General features: G+C 35.7%; 1 protein-coding gene across 1 annotated transcript in view; it reads left to right on the plus strand.

The window, feature by feature from the left end:
* Positions 1-18,944, plus strand: part of stan (Protocadherin-like wing polarity protein stan) — a 777,611-nt gene that overhangs the window by 327,467 nt on the left and 431,200 nt on the right. Inside the window, exons 8-9 of the mRNA XM_090397383.1 lie at positions 5,250-5,359; positions 5,618-5,782. Of these exons, the coding sequence (XP_090253509.1) occupies positions 5,250-5,359; positions 5,618-5,782 (275 nt within the window). The remainder of the gene's footprint in view (positions 1-5,249; positions 5,360-5,617; positions 5,783-18,944) is intronic.

Genomic DNA, 18,944 nt, shown 5'->3' on the forward strand with positions numbered 1-18,944 from the left:
ATATCACATTGAAATATATGATGGATACGAAGCGTATGAGGATGCATATTTAATCCATAATGGCTGGTGAAGTGGTTAACTCAAAAAAAAAAAAAAAAAAAGCTAGCATGATTCATTTTGAATATGCAAAAATTCTTTTTAGTGTGAAGTCTCTGCATATTAATCTCTCTTTCTCTGAATTTAGTGTGCTGAAATAATCATTGAAAAATAACAATTTAATTATTACAAAGGCTAACAAGGGAAAGGTTGTTGTTCAAGATAGAAGAGAATGAAAGAAAATGTCCCTATTACTTTGAGACTATTCAACTTACAGGCCACTTACATCTGATTCTACTTGTAGTCAATTAACCAAACTTAATTATATTATCAATAATGTTTCTATTTGGAATGAATATCAAAAGAAAAAGCTTAAAACCTTCTTTGATCATCTGCCTAGATTGTACAGTCTTCCCAAAGTTCATAAACCAGGTACTCCATTAAGACCAGTTGTAAACTGTATAAGATGTCTCACTTATAAGATTTCTAAATTTGGATCTAATTTACTTGCTACTTACAGGGCATCCCAAAAAATGTATACACACTTTGAATAATTATAAATACATTATCATCATCATCAAATTCCTGCCATGTATCCTCAAGGGGATGTACAGGATATGATAGTACTCCATGAAAAATTTACATCATTACTAACTTCCTATCTACTATTTTCCTTCAAATCAGTCTGTCCTGTAAAGACTCCAATATTATCAGATCTTATATGTCTATCTTCTAAGGCACTTTTTACCATATCAATACACCTATATCTTGATCTTCTTCTGATTCATTTTTCCTGCCAACCTTACAGAGAACACTTGTTTTGCTAATCTTTCCTCACCCATTCTGTTTAAGTGACCATACCACCTGACATTAGCTCTGCTAACGCATTTCTGAATGCTGACAATGTAGACTGTATAAGATATCCCACTTATAAGATTTCTAAATTCTGATCTAATACATTTTTGTTTATACATTTTTGGTGTCCCAAAAATGTATAAACACTTTGAATAATTATAAATACATTATTTGTTAAGATACATCATCAAATTTCTGCCATGTACCCTCAAGGGGTGTACAGGATATGATAGTACTACATGAAAAATTTACATCATTACTTTGAATAATTATAAATACATTATTTGTTAAGATACATCTAAGTTTCATAATCCAAATTAAAGAAGACAACAAATGTAGAATCTTTTTAAGTTATCGCAAGTGTTCAAGCTGATGGCCATTCTGATCAAAGCACTGCTGATAATGCACACAACAATGGAACTGTAAGCATGAATGATTTCATTTGATATTTGAATGCATTCTATTTAAGTGGCTGCTTTTCATTCATTGGTTTTTGCTGGTTTTGTGCCATATGCCTTATCCTTGATGTGTCTCCATGAAAAAAAAAGTCCAGTTGCATGAGGTCTGGTGAACACAGGGAGTGGAGAGGTAATGCTAATTCTTCACCCAATCCATCTGTTTGGCAAATTTTCATCAAGATAGGGCCTCACATCACAATGGTGGTGGGGAGGTTCTCCATCTTCTCTCGAATGTATAGCATGATGGATTCCTGGAGCAAGTTCAAATAAACGGCACCAGTAGCAGTGTCATAAAAAATAATGTTAAGCTCAAGGTTATGTTAAGGTTCAGTTAAGCCCAGTGCTGACAATCCACACCACTGTAATCCTTGGTAAGTTCGCATAGTGTTCCACCATAACATGCAGATTCTCAGTTGTCCAGTAACTGCAATTGTGGTGATTAATTGAACCATTTAACTTAAATGTGGCCTCATCACTTCACACAATCTTGTTTGAAAAACTGTGCATTTGCTGCACATTTTGCCAGGTACCACTCAGTAAGTTCATCTCTCCAGTCTGGATCATTGGGGATTAAGGGCATGAACTAATGCTGGAATAAAACTTTTCCAATGGGAAAAGGTTTATTCCCAAGTGCTTCTAAATACAATGAATGCTTGATTTTGAAATTCGTCTCATGAGACCACTTGCTGATCAGATTTTCTTGGAGATTGGCAGTAAGTTTCCAGCAGCTCATTTTCTTTTGTTGACATTTTGCAGTCTTCCAGAATGCTGCTTTTGGACATCTTGGACAACAGTACCATCTGATGGAAGTTTTTTCACTTGGCTATGCTACCAATTATATATATATATTTGGTTTAATGCTTTATCCACGTGTAAGCAAACAAAGTTTGCACCTGAAGTATTTTCAGTACTGGGGCAACTCGTGGTAAAGGTGGTATAAGTTATCATCACTTGCCTTAGTATCTTCCATAATGCAAAGCACATCTCCTTGCGGACATGTATAATGCTATGCATTAAGGGAAGGGCCACTACCCAGACTGGTTTCGACCTTTATTGAGGTCTCATCAGTGGGAGCCAGACCCTTCCCTTAATGCTCGCAAGAAGATGTGCTTTGCATTATGGGAGATACTAAGGCAAGTGATGACAACTTGTACCACCTTTACCACGAGCTGCCCCAGTCCTGAAAATACTTCAGGCACAAACTTTGTTTGCTTACACTTGGATTAAGGATTAAAACAAATATATATATATATATATATATATATATATATATATATATATATATATATATATATATATATATATATATATATATATATATATATATATAATTGGTAACAGTGCCATCTGCTTCAGACTTATTTTTAATTCAAGTAATGGTGAGTCACATTGGTGGATCTCTTTGAAACCACTAAACTGTCTTTGCACTTCACTTATGTTCTGACACTTCTGGTAGCACTTTAGGATAAATTTCCTTTCTTTAAAGCTTAGTGCTGTTTCAGTCATTATTCAAATCAGTTACACCTGAAAAGAATGAAAATTTAGTGAGTTATGGGCTGTAAGAGTGTGTATACGTTTTTTAGGCTACCGTGTATATATAAAGCACTTTGGATTTTAAATATAAAATTTCTGTTCTTCATCTGGATGCTTCAATTATTATGATTAGTTTAGATGTTGAATCCTTGTTTGCTAATATTCCTTTGTCTGACACCATTGAATTACTTCGAGAAGAATTTCCTTCAGATGTCATTAAATTATTTGATTTTGTAATGCTATACATTCTGATTAGTTCTCCTTTTAAAACAAATAATGTCAACAAATCAAAGGAACAGCCATGGGCAATCCTATTTCTTCTACTACTACCAACTTCTTCATGGAACACTTTGAACAATGATAAGGTTTTTGATAAGATTTCACCTAGACCTACACACTGGTACAGATATGTGAATGATATGTTTGCAATTTGGACTGGCTCTTCCTCTGTTATAGCAGTTTCTAAATTAAATGCACTTCATCCCAGGTTCCATTTCATGTTAGAAGAAGGAAATAAACAGTTAGCTTTTTTAGATCTAATTCTTCATCAAGCAGATGGTAGCCTATTTTTCAGTTTTTTGGAAGAAAACCCATAGAGACCATTATATCTACACTGAATCTCATCGCCATCCTAGTCAAAAGATGAACTGTTAAGACTTTAGTACATCATGCTCATTCTTTATGTTCTTGAGACAAATTTTTACAGAAAGAATTATGATATATTCATTCCACCTTTTTATCTAATGGTTTTAAGAATTCTTTTATTAAAAAAGCTTTTAACAGTTATGTTATCTCTATCTCTTCAAATACAGAAGAAATAACTAGCATTCCTATCCCTTATGTGCATAGCATTATGAACATGTGTAGTGAGAGTTTTAAAACCACTGAATAGTTTTGTTTTTTGTGATATTAGAAAATCTCTGCCTTTCTCACTTCTAAGGTCAATCTTCCACCTCTCAGTTATCAAGGCATCTACCAGATTCCTTGCTCTCATAGGTTATTTTATTTTGGACAAACATGAAGATCTGCTTTTATTCGTCTAGAAAAACACAAGTCTTATATTACATACCATGAGCCAACAATATGGACTTGCAAAGCATGCTATCAACACTTAACATAGAGTTATGTTCAAGAGTCCTTCATAAAAGTCGTTTCCTCATAGAATGTCTTTATAAAGAAATGTGAAACTTGACTTCATTGTCCCAGTCATTATTATTTTTATTACTATCATGGAGTCAAAAGACTCATCATAGGACATCTGCACTAGCCATTATTTGCACAATACCTATCATACCTCTCCTTAAACTCATTCACTGTTGGAGCACTCCCAGATACTTCTGGCAATATATTCCACTGATTCATCAAGCAAAAAATCTAACCACACATCCCATACCGTGGGATGTGTGGCTAACCACACCCTTACTATTCCCTTGTTCTATTCCTACTCATTACACTTACTTTACTTTACTTAATCCTCTTCTTCTACCTTTTACATTGTCGAACCCAAGGATAAGGTGTTAGCCCTGGGCCTCCCAGCGTGTCCTGTGTCTGTAGATAACGTGTTCATGGGGCCGGTTTGCCTTCTGGAGGATGAACAGGCAAACCATGTGGGGGGGGGAAACCCTACCTCCATATGAGACCGGCTAACTCACCTTTCGTGGAAAAAGACCAGATAAAGGTTAATCATGTCACTGACAGGAATCGAACCCAGGTCCTTTCGACCAAAGGGCTTCATCTATTGACTGAGCTACGGAGGCGCCTACTCATTAAGCATTGAAAAATATCTTTTATATCAATCTTATAGAATCCCTTCAGTAATTATAATTCTCCATCATGTCCCTTCTCTTCTGCCTGTTAACTAAGCTCTGTAACCCATACCCCTCTTAGAGAGAATTTCACAGACTTGCAGCAAGCTTCATCATTCATCTTTGAATTCTGTCTACCATTTCCCGATCTCCAAGAAACCTAGGTGACCAAATCTTACACAGTAGTCAAAATATTGCCAAATCACAGTACTTATAATAACCTCCCAATCTTTACTTGTCAACGTATTCTTTAACATCCAAGTAATCCTTTGAGCTATTTTGCCAACTTTTGAAATATGCCATCTTTTTTTTTTTTTTTAAGATGAGAAAAAAGTTTGAGAAAGAAATGGCCAGAAAGAGTGATGTTCTTAGAAAGTGTAAAGATAACATATATAGACATTATGCGAGTTGTGTAAATAATATTGTTTTTTTTCTTCAAATGATACATTATGGGTTTACATGATGCAGGAGAGAGGAATAACTTTTTTAATTTTTAAATGCACTTGGCTTTTTATGTTATTAATTATTTTAAATACATATTTTTTTGCCTTTTTTTTATTAGACTGCAACTCTAACTTTAGATCAGTGTGATGCTGCTTTGGCGATTAAATTCGGTGAGAGATTAGGCAATTATAATTGTGCTAATACCACTACTAATGTTCTAGAAGCAAGGTAAGGTATTTATTTTTTATATAATATCCATGCATAAATGGCATTTGGTTCTCTTAATAACATTTAACCAGAAGCAGTGTCTTTTTGAAATAAAGAATATTTAATATTAGTGTAAAAATAAATATTCTTTTCAATTTTAATAACATGCTATATTTAAGTGCTTTTTATTGGTGCACTGTCTAATCATTTTTATTTTTCCTTTTTTTTTTTTTTCACATAAAAAGAAATTGCATACTGCTTTTCACATTTATATTCCAGATGTGCTGATCTTATGCAGACTTGCTACCGATTTTTGGATCTTACTGGGCCACTTGAAATTGGTGGCTTACCTGCATTACCAACTGATTTTCAAATAACAAACAAGGATTATGTAGGCTGTATAATGGATTTGTATGTAGATCACAAATTAATTGACTTAAATAGGTAAGAAAAAATAATAATGTTTGTGCTTATTTCTTTCTACTCTTGTTCATTTTGAAGTTGATTATTTTTTATTAGTAGTTTGTTTTACCAAATCAAATCACATGTTTTTTTTTGTTTTTTTTTATGTTGTTTCTATAGTACAGTTTCACTGTAGGTAGGCAAAGGATTTTTTTTTATTACTATTTTTATCAATTATATATATATATAACCATGCTCTAGAGATCAGACATGGAACTTTTTCAAGCTACTTCAGGACTCCAAATAAGTGGGGCAAATGGTGTCACAATAGATGATGAAATTCATCCCCCACTAAAGACAGTCAATCACAAACATCCATGCCTACAGCATGTGGGTGGAATTTTAACCCACCCACAGAATGTTGGTTGGAGAGCAGGTATGTTAATCACTCAGTCAATCTGGGTGACAACATGTAACAGTAATATGTAAAAGCAAATCCCTTATATATATTTATTTATTTTTATATTTTAGACATAAGCCTTACAAATTTAAGGAGCTGTACAAGCTCATCCAGAGCAGTGTTTTACAAACATTTATGCTCATGTGGGATTGAAATCCATAATCTATCCATTGCAGGGCAGATATGCTATCCATTCAGTCAAGAAGGCTGTCCATTCATTTTTGATTCTGTGAATACATAATAATAAAATTAGTATCACTCAAGATAAGCACCTCATTGAGATTATATTTGTGAGATGTATGTGGATGTAAAATATAAAATTTATTATTATTATTATTGCACATGAGCCTCCGTGCAGCCTAAAGATTCATCGCAGGAGACTCAGATTATTCGCATGTTATCTATCGTGTCTGTTTGAATGCATTGACCAACAAAGTGCTCATAATAGTCTGTGGCAACCATTCTATTCATTTCCTATTCTCATAGTAAAAAATTTAGTCCTCACATGCTTACTCACACATTTCACAGACCTTCACAACATCTTATTCATTTAACTCTGTATTCTCTCTACCACTTTTTTATTCCAAGAAATGCAGATGATAACCAAGTAATCTTATGTGTTACCTTAGCCACCTTTGTAATATATCCTCTGAACTTTGACTCACTATTCAGCATCCACCCCATCCTCTGAAATCACTTCATTAATTTCCTGGTTTATAACTTCAGCAATGTGGTTCACAATATGGGATCTTTGCCCATAATAATATGGATAAAATAATAAATAGATAAAATTATAGATACCACATTAATTTGGTATCTATTATTTTTTGCCCATACTATCAGTCTTGCCTATTTTTATCTGCACACTCCTGAATTCTGTCTTTGATAACTGGTCTATCTATAGTTTGCTACTACAGTCTTGGAGTCACCTTTATGCAGTAGAACTATTTATCCTCCTTCTGCTTCCTTGGGACTTTACCAGAGCTGGGACTTAAGTTAAACAGTCTGATCAGAGGCAATCCCAATTCTTTTTTACCTTCTTGTAATCCATAAGCTGATACCTCATCTAACTGCATGGCCATATTTGCTCTGAGATCCTGCAATATCTTCAGTGCTTGTTGGAAGTTTTTTTTTCACTTGGTTATCTTCAGTACTTCCCATTTGTCACTTCTCTGCTCTCACAATATCCTCACTAGGATGATGAATTCTTGCAAAGGGGTCATTCAATAATACAACTCTTTTGTTTGTTCTCATCCCCTCCCTCATCACCATCAATATTCTTTCAAGTTATCTTTCCATAGTCATTCTTCCTTTTACTTGTCACATAGTGAAAGAACTCTTCAGGATTTCCTTTGGCCTGCTCAGTTAATTTACTATCACAACCTGATTTCTCCTTCTTTACTGTGTTGATCAATTTTCTTACCTGAGTCTCATATTGCTCATGAGTTTTCTGATCACTTTTTATCCTTATATAACCTCATTATTCAGCTTCTGCTAAATGATACTATTCACATATATCTAACTCCTCTCTGATTTATCCTTCTGGTCTTGGATATATAAGCTGATACAAGCTGATTCCTTGCAGAATCTTATGCCTTGGCATTGTTTCAAGTTGCTCCTAAGCCCCTCCATATGAGGCACCTGTTTGTGGTGGAGGGGATCTCCCAGTGATGATACTGGTCCTTTTCCTTTGCTTTTCTTCACATATTCTTCACTATACTTCTCCTGAGTCTTTTTTTTTACTATCCTATATTCCAAACTACTATCACTGGGATCCAATGCCTCGCCACCGTGTTTGCCATGCGATGTGACTCGTGGACATCTGAGTATTCTGGTAGTCTTGCACAATTTTGGCTTCTGCTTTGGCAAGGCAGATGGGCCTGAATGGTCTGGACAGGATCAATCATCTAAGGGGCTTGCCTGCAAGGGTCAAGTGTGCTGCAGTAAATCTCCTTCCCCATGGTCTGGGGACAGGGCCCAAGGCTTGCTGTGGTGTTCATATTGCATCTGTTGTAGTCCTGCATACTACTCTTGAGTGCAGTCATTGCATGTGGGTGGGAGAGAGCTCTGGTGCTGAACAAAAAACCACTACAGTATGAATTCTTCATCCTCAGTTGTTTCAGGGACTCTATCAAAGTCCCAACCAAGTCGCAATATCATTGATACACCTTTCAATAACAGAAATAAGAAACAAAAGCATGTGATGCCAGTATAAATGTACCAGTTTTTTTAATCATCCATGCAACAGGTGAAAAACCAATACAGAAAATGTTACCCTTCTTTATTCAAAAAGGTTTAGAAGGACTAACAACCTGCTAGTCCTTCTAAAGATTCTCCCAAAATAATTAAAAACTGTTCTGATGATGTCCTTGTAGAAACATCATGTCAACAGCATTCCAAAAAACTACTCAGAGCAACCTGAATGAGTAGAACACCAATAGCACTTACACCCCATAAAAAACTCAATTCCTGTAGAGGATTGATCTCAGAGGGAGAGGTCCTAGATGTCCCTGATGAGGAGATCTGTTCAGAACTAAAGATCAGGGGATGAGAAATGTGAACATACTCAAACTGCCTGTCATAGCTCTGCCACCTGTGCCTGTTGTGGTAGTAAAGAGCAGTAAAGAGGTAGTAAATGTGATAACAAATTTCGTTGCTATGCAAAGAAAGCTACATGTATAAACTGTCGGGAAGATCATCCAGCATACTCTCGTGCATGTCAGTAGTGGAAAGATGAAAAAAAGAAATACAAAAGATAAAAACAGAACACAGTATATCATAAAATGTATCATATATCACTCCAGAAACAACTCATAAAGTGATCATATATCACTCCAGAAAAAAAATGGTTCCATCTAATGTGAACCCACTTGTGAAGAAAGTAATGGCAAGGTTATCTCTTAAAGAGAAACCACTAGTTCCTCCTACAGAAAAAATGGATACTTCAACATCCACAGAAAGGAACTTGAAACTTACCCAATGATTCTGACTCACCCAGTGATGTGCTGGATATTTTTCCAGGGAAAGATATGAACACTCGTCATCCATACTTCCCAAAATCAAATGAGAAATATAAATCTGACAAAGGCAAGTTCTTAACCTCTCAGAAATCAGACATCTATGAACAATAGGAAAATTTTTACAGTGGAACTGTCATAGGTTTCATCAGAATATCAGTGATATCAGGCACCTGCTGCAGAAACACAAGAAGGTTTTTGTCAGGTTTTTGTCTGAAGGAAACATATTTAAACCCAGTGAGGACTCTACGATCAGGAATATCACTCTTGTATGCAAAGACAGAATGGGAGATTTGTCCCGTTCTCTCCTTGAATAAGAATAAGAATGATCCTTATTTTTATGGCAGTTTGCCTATCTGTGGGGTTTCTTATCACTGTATGCTCAGTATATTTACCACTGGGTTATGAATTAAATGAAATGGAACTTGATGCCAGCAAAGGTTGGTCAATTGGTAGAGCTTCTGCTACTAATGGCTTATGCAAAAAGTTAAGTAAGTTTGAGCGCGGTTAGCAGTTGGAAGGAGTTCAGTCATTAGATACTGTTGGCACACTCTCCCTCGATGAGTTTTTGGACTCTCTGGAGGTGTCACATAATAATAATAATAATAATCTCATATTGTAACTTCCTCATCCCATACTCCTAATCGTTGACTTTAATGAGCATAACGCTCTGTAGGGGGTAGTGCCAACATGAATAGATGAAGGCTTATCATTGAGCAAATGCTTGACAACCATGACCTCTCCCTTATTGATAAATGAGTAAATACCTTCTTCCATATGCTTACTCACTCTTATTCTGCAATCAATCTCACAATCTGCTCCCCTGTCATTTTTCCACTGCTCACATTATTACAGAAGTGATCCATTTTTAGCACTATGTCTTTACAGGAAGCACATCCTCCTTCACAGACACCCATGTGCAAAATAAACTACGCTGACTGGAATGCTTTTTTGCATCTTGCAAAATTTAATGCTGAAGCAGTCAGCCAAATACCTATCAATGAAACAGTGAAGTGTGTAACAGATTGTGTTGTCCATGCAGCAATCAATTGCAGCAGAGCAGTTCCTAAAACATCATCCCAGTTTCCACTCTGCTCAAAGCTTAGATGGAAGCCAGGGTGTTAAGAAGACAAGAAAGAACAAGATAGAGCTTGAGGGTGTATTTCATAGATACTCTTCTACAACAAACTATAATCAGCCATTCCTCAAGGAGGTACTCAAAAAAGCTCTTCTCCTGTCTCACCCTAGCATTGTAGGTTCTGATGACATCCATCATGAGATGATAATATATCTCCCATCATTTTTCATGGATCTCCTTCTCTTACTTATGTAACAGAATCTTTACAGAGGAAAAGTTCCTCGACTTTTGGCCTAAGTCCAGAATAAGGCTTTTCTGGTACTTAGAAAGCAACAAACTTCTTTCCAACACACAATGTAGTTTTTGTATGCACCAAACTTCTTTCCACTTGGATCATTTGGTCTCCTTAGAAACATGTACAAGAGATGCTTTCTTGAAATGAGAACAGTGTTCTTCAAGTGTTGAACACATATATTCACATTCAAATGAACACATATATTCACATTCAAACAATCACATATATTCAGTCTGTGTTCATAACACAGACTGAATATATGGCATATTAAAATGAACCTGTTTAATCTTGGTCTGAGGGTTTTTTATGAAAACTTTCTCTCCAGCCAAATTTTTCAAACCTGTGTGTGAAGCACTTTATCTCAGCCATATCATCAATAAGAATGAGACCCTGAAGGCTCTATCTTAAATGTGACCCTTTTCACTATTAAAGTGAACTCAATTACTCTTCCCAACAGTGGATGATCGCCTTTCTGTTGATGACTTCACAATTTACTGTCACTCCTGCAATATGAGGGTCATTGAAAGACAACTTCAACAAGCAATCGACTGTGTCTCTTCATGGGCTCTTTTTTCCTGGGTTCATGTTCTCTGCAGAAAAAAAAATGTGTACACATCTACCAGAAACATAATCTTCACCCCAGTCTTGATTTAATAATTGGACAAACTATTATTTCAGTAGCATTCAAGGCCAGGTTCTTGGAACTCATTTTTGACACTAACATTCCTGATATGCATTTGTTATCTTCAAGAAAAGTGAAAAAAAAAAACCTTTGAATATCTTCATCATTGTATCCTCTACAGATTGGGATGTTGATTGCTGTTTCTTGCTCCACATCATGTTTATATGTTCGAAGCTTGATTGCAGATCTCAGGTTTAGGAGGGAGGGAGTCTCTGATAAACACCTAGACAGAAATTATAATAAAGCAACTAATATAATCATACTAGCAGAGTTATGAAGGTAACTTATGCTGTTATATCAGTTGCTTTAATATCATTTTTGTTCTAGGTGTTTATCAGAACTTTCCAGACCCCCCCCCCCCCATTGTACAGTTCTGCAAGGGAGATCATTCACCAGTTGTTGAACCCTATTCAGGTGCCCTGATGAAGGGTATTTATGTTGAATCAAATGAACCCCTCTCTATCATTTAGATTGAAAACAATTGTCTCTTAATTATGTCTTAAAAATAAAGTCTTTTCTTTATTACCAAACAAAATAGCATTTCTCCATGGCAGACTTGCACTCCTGCAACTTTTCACTTTGTCAATTACAGAAGTCCCATGCACCATCATCTGTTTACTTTCATTTGTTTAATGCACACAGAGCAGCCTACTCTTATTTCTTGCCCATCTACACTGATGGTTCAGGATCAGAGATTTCTGTTGGTTTTGCTGTTTGCTATGTTTCCTAATAGTACTATCTCCAACCAGATTGACTTGATTGCAGTAATTATACAGTAGAGTTTCATGCCATTCAACATTGCATATGAAACAAAAAAAGTCTACCAAAAGTGTGTAATTTATACAGGCTCTTTGACTTCTTTGCAGACTATCTCCTCTCTGGTGCATAATCACATTCAGTGTTTTGAGAAGTGTTACAATTTTTGCCACACAGTCATCAGGGCCTACTGTGTTGGGGTGAGATAGGAGAAAAGCTCTTTTGAGTTCCTCAATGACAAATGACTGATTATGTTATGGAAGAGCATCTACAAAATGAAGACCCTTAATTTTGATTTTTGGTTGTGCTGGATTCCCAGATGTATTACTTACATCTTAGATTCATCTTAGATGTAAGGTATTTATTGATACCTTTAATATGCAGATGCTTAACACTTTGTACATATATCTTAGATTCATCTTGCACTTATTTGCTGAGGGCTAATGACCTACCTGTGTGTGAGAAATGGAACACCAATCTCACCATTAGTCATATTCTGGTGGAGTGAGAGAGGAATGATATTTTTACTTACCTGGCCAAAGCTCTATACACTCAGGCAGATGTTAATAGACTTGGAAAAATTGCATGACATTTTAAAATTTTTCCAAAGATCTAATTTATTCAAACACATCTGATTATAAATTTGTTTATATGTAAATACCTCATTGTAGATACTAAACCTTGTATATACATTTTATTTACTCATTTATCTTCTTATAGCTATTTATTAATAGCTTGTATCCTCCTCCTTTCATGTATTAGGCCTAGTGGCCCCTTACATTCGTATTAGGCAGGAGCTATTACGATTTGAAACTGCGACCACTTTGAGGATAAGGTGGTTAGCCCTGTGCCTCCTGGTGTGTCCTATGTCTGTAGGTGTGTTCATGGGGACAGTTTCCCTGTGTTCTGGGGGAGGAAAAAACCCCAGTTTCCTGGTGAAAAACAACCCCTACTTCCATATGAGGCTGGCTAATTTACCTTTAGTCAAAAGTGACCATTCCTCGCGTCTTGGACGGGAATTGAACCTAGGTCTTTCTGCCCAAAAGGCTTCATCTATACTGACTGAGCTATGGAGGCTTTAATAGTAGCTTGTATATATAACTATTTTTAATACCTTGTACAGATAACTATTTATTAATACTTTTAATATATAGATATGCTGTTTTTTGTACATATACTTTATTTATCACTCCTTATAATTATTTATTAATTCCTTTAATATGTAGATACTCTGTTTTTTGTATATACTTTATTTATCATGCCTTATAACTATTTATTAATACCTAGTGTAAATAACTATTTATTAATACCTTTAATATGCAGATACTTAACACTTTGTACATATATTTTATTTTATTCACTGATTTATTTCCTTATAACTATTTATTTATTTATTTATTAAATTGTAGCCTATGTCATGACACAGTATGGCCTTTGCTGTCCTCATTCCATAAAACCACAAGTCAATCAATTAATCAAAGTCTCCTAAGTTTGACCATAATCACTTGTATTTCTAGTATATATCTCTTCTTAGCTGAAAATTCCTTGTTTAGTATTTTAGTATTTGCACCCTCATTTGCATTTGCACAAATAGCTTTAGTTTTGCTAACTTTACTCTTCCACTCTCAGAGGACAAAGTTTCTTGAGGTACCTAACTCCAAATCGATTTAAGTGCAGTCAAACAGCATTATGAAAAAAGTGCATCCCATCAAAAACTAGTCCTTCCAGTCATCATTCAGTCCACAGGTCTATACAGATAGTGCACTATTCCTTTTACACAACCCATGCATTGACTGATTCATTTACGATCATTGCTCCCCCCCCCCCCCCAACTCACCTCTACCATAGTGTTGCAGCAGACTTAGTCTTTACTGTCTCACTTTCCTCACTTTTAAGTCATTAGTGCCAGTCAAAACAGCCCCTTTTTTCACCTTACCTTCTTTGCATCTTCACAGCTTCATCAATATTATGAATTTTTGCAACAGGGAAACAGCATTTAGTCACGCTCTTGTTAAGTACTTCTCTTAATATGTAATCACCATAAAAATTTCCTCCTTGCTCACCTTCTCCTGCATAGTCATATGTTTCTCTCTTTTACATGCACCTCTTGTTGTTTTTTTCCCTCTTCTCACCTCTACCAATTGCCCAATGTTTCTACTATCATTCATTCTCTTTCTTTTTTAATGTAAAGGACTCCATGTAAGTATGCTGTTTCTTTCATGAGGTTTTCATAATTTTTGTGATTTTTTTTTCACTGCTGCACTTTCAACATTATGCTTACGCTAACATTTTCTCAATTTGTCAACATTCTCTACTCCACTATCATGTGTTTAACTCTTTACACAACTGCTATTCTCTTCTAAAACACTTCCTACATATTTACTCACCAGTCTTGTTTTCTTTCCACGATATATCTATTTTGTAGTGAACATCACATGCATTCACTCATACACATAAACACCAAAACCAGAGAGAGAGAGAGAGAGAGAGAGAGAGAGCTATTTGTTGAAATGATACAGCCTTAGGAACTGAGCTCAGGGACCTTCGCAACTCCTTTTTAGCCAATGGTTACAGTCCATATAAAATAGATAAAATATTGCATGCACCCCCTCCCTCCTTCACCCAACACATATGATCACAGCAAAACTCATTCTCATCCCACATGTTAAGGGTACATTAGAAAAAAATAGCTTAAGGTTTTCTGTAAATATGATCTCCATCCACTTTAAAATGTTTCATTCAGCTAGTCACCTCTGTTCCTCTGTAGATTAGATCTGTTCCTCTTAAACATCCTGGAGTGCATAAAACATCCTGGAGAGTGCTTCATAGCTGATACTTATTCTAAAAATAGTCTCTCAAACCTGTGATGCATTTTCCCAACCTCAATCAGCATGGCTGCATAAATATACCAAAGATCTGTGAGACTGTTATTTTGAGACCTGATAGCCTATCATCTCTAAATTAACTTTATGGGTGTTCATTCATAGAGGGTGCCATGTAAGGACATTAGATGTTTTCAGTTAAAATTCAGATTATTTTCCGTGCAGTTACTTAGTTCAGTACTGTGCCTGTCATTATAATTGTGCTGTGATGATGTTGGGAAAACCAGCAAAATATTAGTAAGTTTGTTAAATGTTTTTTTTTTTTACCTCTCTTAGTGTTGTTCATACTGTGCAGCATTATTATGAAAACTGTTTTCATAATATTACAACATGTAATTAGTCATGTTTGCTGTTTAACTGATATTGGGGAAGATTTAAATAGGAATATTCAGTTGTTTGTAGATGATGCAAAGTTTGGAAGAGCTATGAAGGTCAAAGCAGATATTGTAGCCTTACAAAAATACTTGAATAGACTGAGTGAATGGTCATAGGATGGAGAATAACAGTTCAATGTTTAAAATTTGGAAAACAAAGATGGAATGTAGAATTTATGCTTGGTGGAAATATATTGTTGGAAGTGGAGGAAATAAGAGATCTTGAGATGACGATAGATAGGGATCTGAAATTTAGAGGACACATTGCCAAAATTGTGAGAACATGTTTTCAAAAGGGCGAAGAAATATTGGAAAGGGTCCATAGGTGATTGAGTAAGGTAATTTCTGGTTTCTGGAATGTTGAGTATGATGAAAGGTTGAGAAGATGCAATTTACTGAGTATTGTGGAAATAGTGAATGAGAGTTGATGTGAAAGAGATGTACAGATTGGTAAAGGACTGTTATATGATTAACATTGAAGAAGCTTTTCATAAAATGGTGGGAGATTGGATTGTAGGGTGAGAGAACAAGAGGTCATCCCCCTGGAAGTTGTATAAGAAGTTATTAATTAATTAATTAATTTCAACTTCCTATCTACTAACACTCAAAGATCCGTAGGCTGATCAATCTTCTACCATTATCCTACCAATATAATACAACATTGGATATCTAATCTTGCCAAAAGTGCATGACTTTACGTACATTTACTGACATTGATATTTTCGCCATCTGCCATCAGGTTTCCAGTTTTTACAAGGACATATGCCTTTTTTTTTTCCTTTACAGCACCAGCATTCATTTCTTTTATGTTTCTTATGAAGAATAAAATATGATTTTATTTTGTGTAGGACTCTATTTCTTAACGGTTTTATTCAAACTTTTTTTTTTGTTTCATCTTATTCTTTATAATGATTTAATTAATTTTATGATATTTGTTTTTAGTTTGATTTTTTATTCAACCTATGAATTTATCAGTTATCCATGTCTTCTTTCTTTTTTTCATTCTCATGCACAATAGTAACCATTGTCTTCCCCATTTCTTCTCTTTTCTGTTTGTTTACTGTTTGAGATGAAAAGTGTCTGCATTTACAGTTTTTTAAAGAAGTTGTAGATTTAGTTGCTATTATGGCCTGGATTTCTTGAAAGCATTTTTTTTTTGCTTTGATTTTAGAGCACTCACCACAGAGTTTCTGATGTAATAAGTCTGTTCATATTAGTTTTGCATTAATGACAATTTATAAACTTTGTATTGGTTAGAATATAGGCAAAGTTTATTTTTAATGTTAATATTAAGCTCTCTCTCTCTCTCTACTGGAGATATCCACATTCACAGCCTCCTTAGGGGTAGTTTAAATCAGGTTAGCAGTTTTCAAGAATGTTAGGCAATTTTTTTGAACCATTCTCCTTTCATTTTTTTCACCTAATTGTCTATATTATCACTAGTTATGCTCATTTCACTTTCTTTGAATCTTTGGGAATGAAGCTATGAAAGCATTTTCTCCTTCTTATTACTACTATTCCTATCAGATCCCCAGTGTGTGTGTTGGGGGGGGGGGGTCTGATAGGAAACGTTCACTGTTTCTGCATACTCTCAGGCAATGCATTCCAAAAACCCAGATATTTAAGTTAGTGTTTCTACTTGTCAGAGCATATGCAAGTAGAAACATGAATGGGTTTACTTATATTATTGTAAAGTACATGCATTTTTGTGTTTTTTTTTTCATTCTAGAAATGAAAAGATATGAAAAGGTTTTGATTGGAGGAATGTTAGAGAGTGTGATTAGGTATAAGAGGTGAGTGACTGGGATAATAATTGAGAGGTAGTGTAAACTGGGTAGCAAGAAATATGCTTGAGGTTATATGACAGAAGTGTGTGAGAGGAAAGATAATATCATATCTAGGAAAGATAGCATGCTATCTTTCCTAGATATGATAATACAAAGATTTAAGATTTAATACAAAAATACAAGAGCTTCACTAATAAATGGCATGATAGTGAGAATGTGTTGAAAGAGAGGAATTATATTGATGCATGTAGTGCATTTGAGGATAGAAGAGAGCTGTATGCGAGGGATGTACTGCATTTGAATGAGGAAGGACATAAGCATCTGTCCTTCCTCATGCAGAATGAGGAAGGACAGATTTTCTTCTATCCTTCCTCATGTTTTCTGGACAAGTGAGGAAACGAGTTGTCAAGCAGGGATGGCCTCTTGGGGAATAGATACAATTTTTTTATATTTATCCCACACACGAGAGGTACAACAACCTATAGCACATCAGTGTGAAGTGCAGATAAGAGTTAAGAAAGAAGAAACCAATTGACATTCTTCTTAAAGAGCTGCAGGTTGAAATTGTTGAAAAACACACCATGAGGAACTCTGTTCCAGAAGTCGGAACAGAGGAAGAGGAGAAGCAGGTTCGATGAGTATGCAGTTGTACTCTAATGTTGGATAGCAGCTGCTCTTGTTTTAACAGGCCTAACAGCAAGTGGAAGAATGATGTTTGCCAATTTACTGAAGCAGTGCCCATGGAAGTACCTGTAGAAGAGATACACAGAACTAACAACATTGCTTCTGTGAGAAAGAGGTTGAAGTGAGCCGATAAGGGATGTGTCATCTATGAGCTGAATTACTTTCCTCTGGACAGAATCAAGAATTTTTAAGGAAGTTTTAGGTGCACCATCTCAAATGTACAGTATTCTAAGGATGGGCAGATGGGGTAGCTGGGTGGGTGTAAAATAGTTTCTTCAGTGAAAAGTATGCCTAGTTATTTAGAAGCTGAGGAAGCTGTTGATGTGATGTGTTTGTGCCAAGAGAGGTTGGAGGTAATTGTCAGTGCAAGGAGACAGAGTTCATCCATGTCTGGTAATTATATTACTGAGGATGAGGGAATTTGAGCTGAAATCTCTTTCACAAAAGAAAAGTCAGAACTGCATTTTGGCAGCATTGAAGGTGACTAGGTTATCCTTGCCCTGCACTGGTTACAAATGATCATGATGTAAGGGATGTCTGGGAACTACATGATTTGTCAAAGGAGTAGATGAGTGAGGAGTACTATCATTGGCAAAGAATAAGATTATGATTGAAAGTAGGCCATTTATGTATAAGAAAAAGAGAGTAAGTGAGAGAATGGAGCCCTGAGGTACTCCTGCTTTCAATCATAATCTTATCCTTTGCCAATGATAGCACTCACCTCTGGACACATGAAATGAAAAGGAGAAGTGTATGTGTGTGTGCTGTTGTCCTTGAATGACCAGAGAGATAGCCAGCTTTCTCTCTGGTCATTCACCGTGTGTCGAGAGGTGAGTGATGTAGGCTGATTTTAGCTGTGGATCTGGATTGGTGGAATCCATACTAGTGGTCACTGATTTACTGGTGAGCATCTAGGTAGTGAAGAAGTTGACCATTCATAATTTTCTCCATTATTCTGGAGAGGATGTAGGTGATGGCAGTTGATCAGTAGTTTGATGGTAGGCTTTGTCTAATTGCCATCACCTCCATCCTCTCCAGAATAATGGAGAAATTTATTATTATTCTTGCATAACACCTCCAGGGAGTCCAACGACTCATTGAGGGAGGGCAGTCTATAACTCTGTCTCCACTGCTCAGTCCACCAACTACCATCATTTACACCAGCACCATCTACCGCCCATCATCATCA

Source organism: Typopeltis vanoorti, chromosome 1 (genome assembly GCF_054136105.1).
Source record: "Typopeltis vanoorti isolate ZY-2024b chromosome 1, IOZ_Tvanoo_1.0, whole genome shotgun sequence".
NCBI lineage: Eukaryota > Metazoa > Arthropoda > Arachnida > Uropygi > Thelyphonidae > Typopeltis > Typopeltis vanoorti.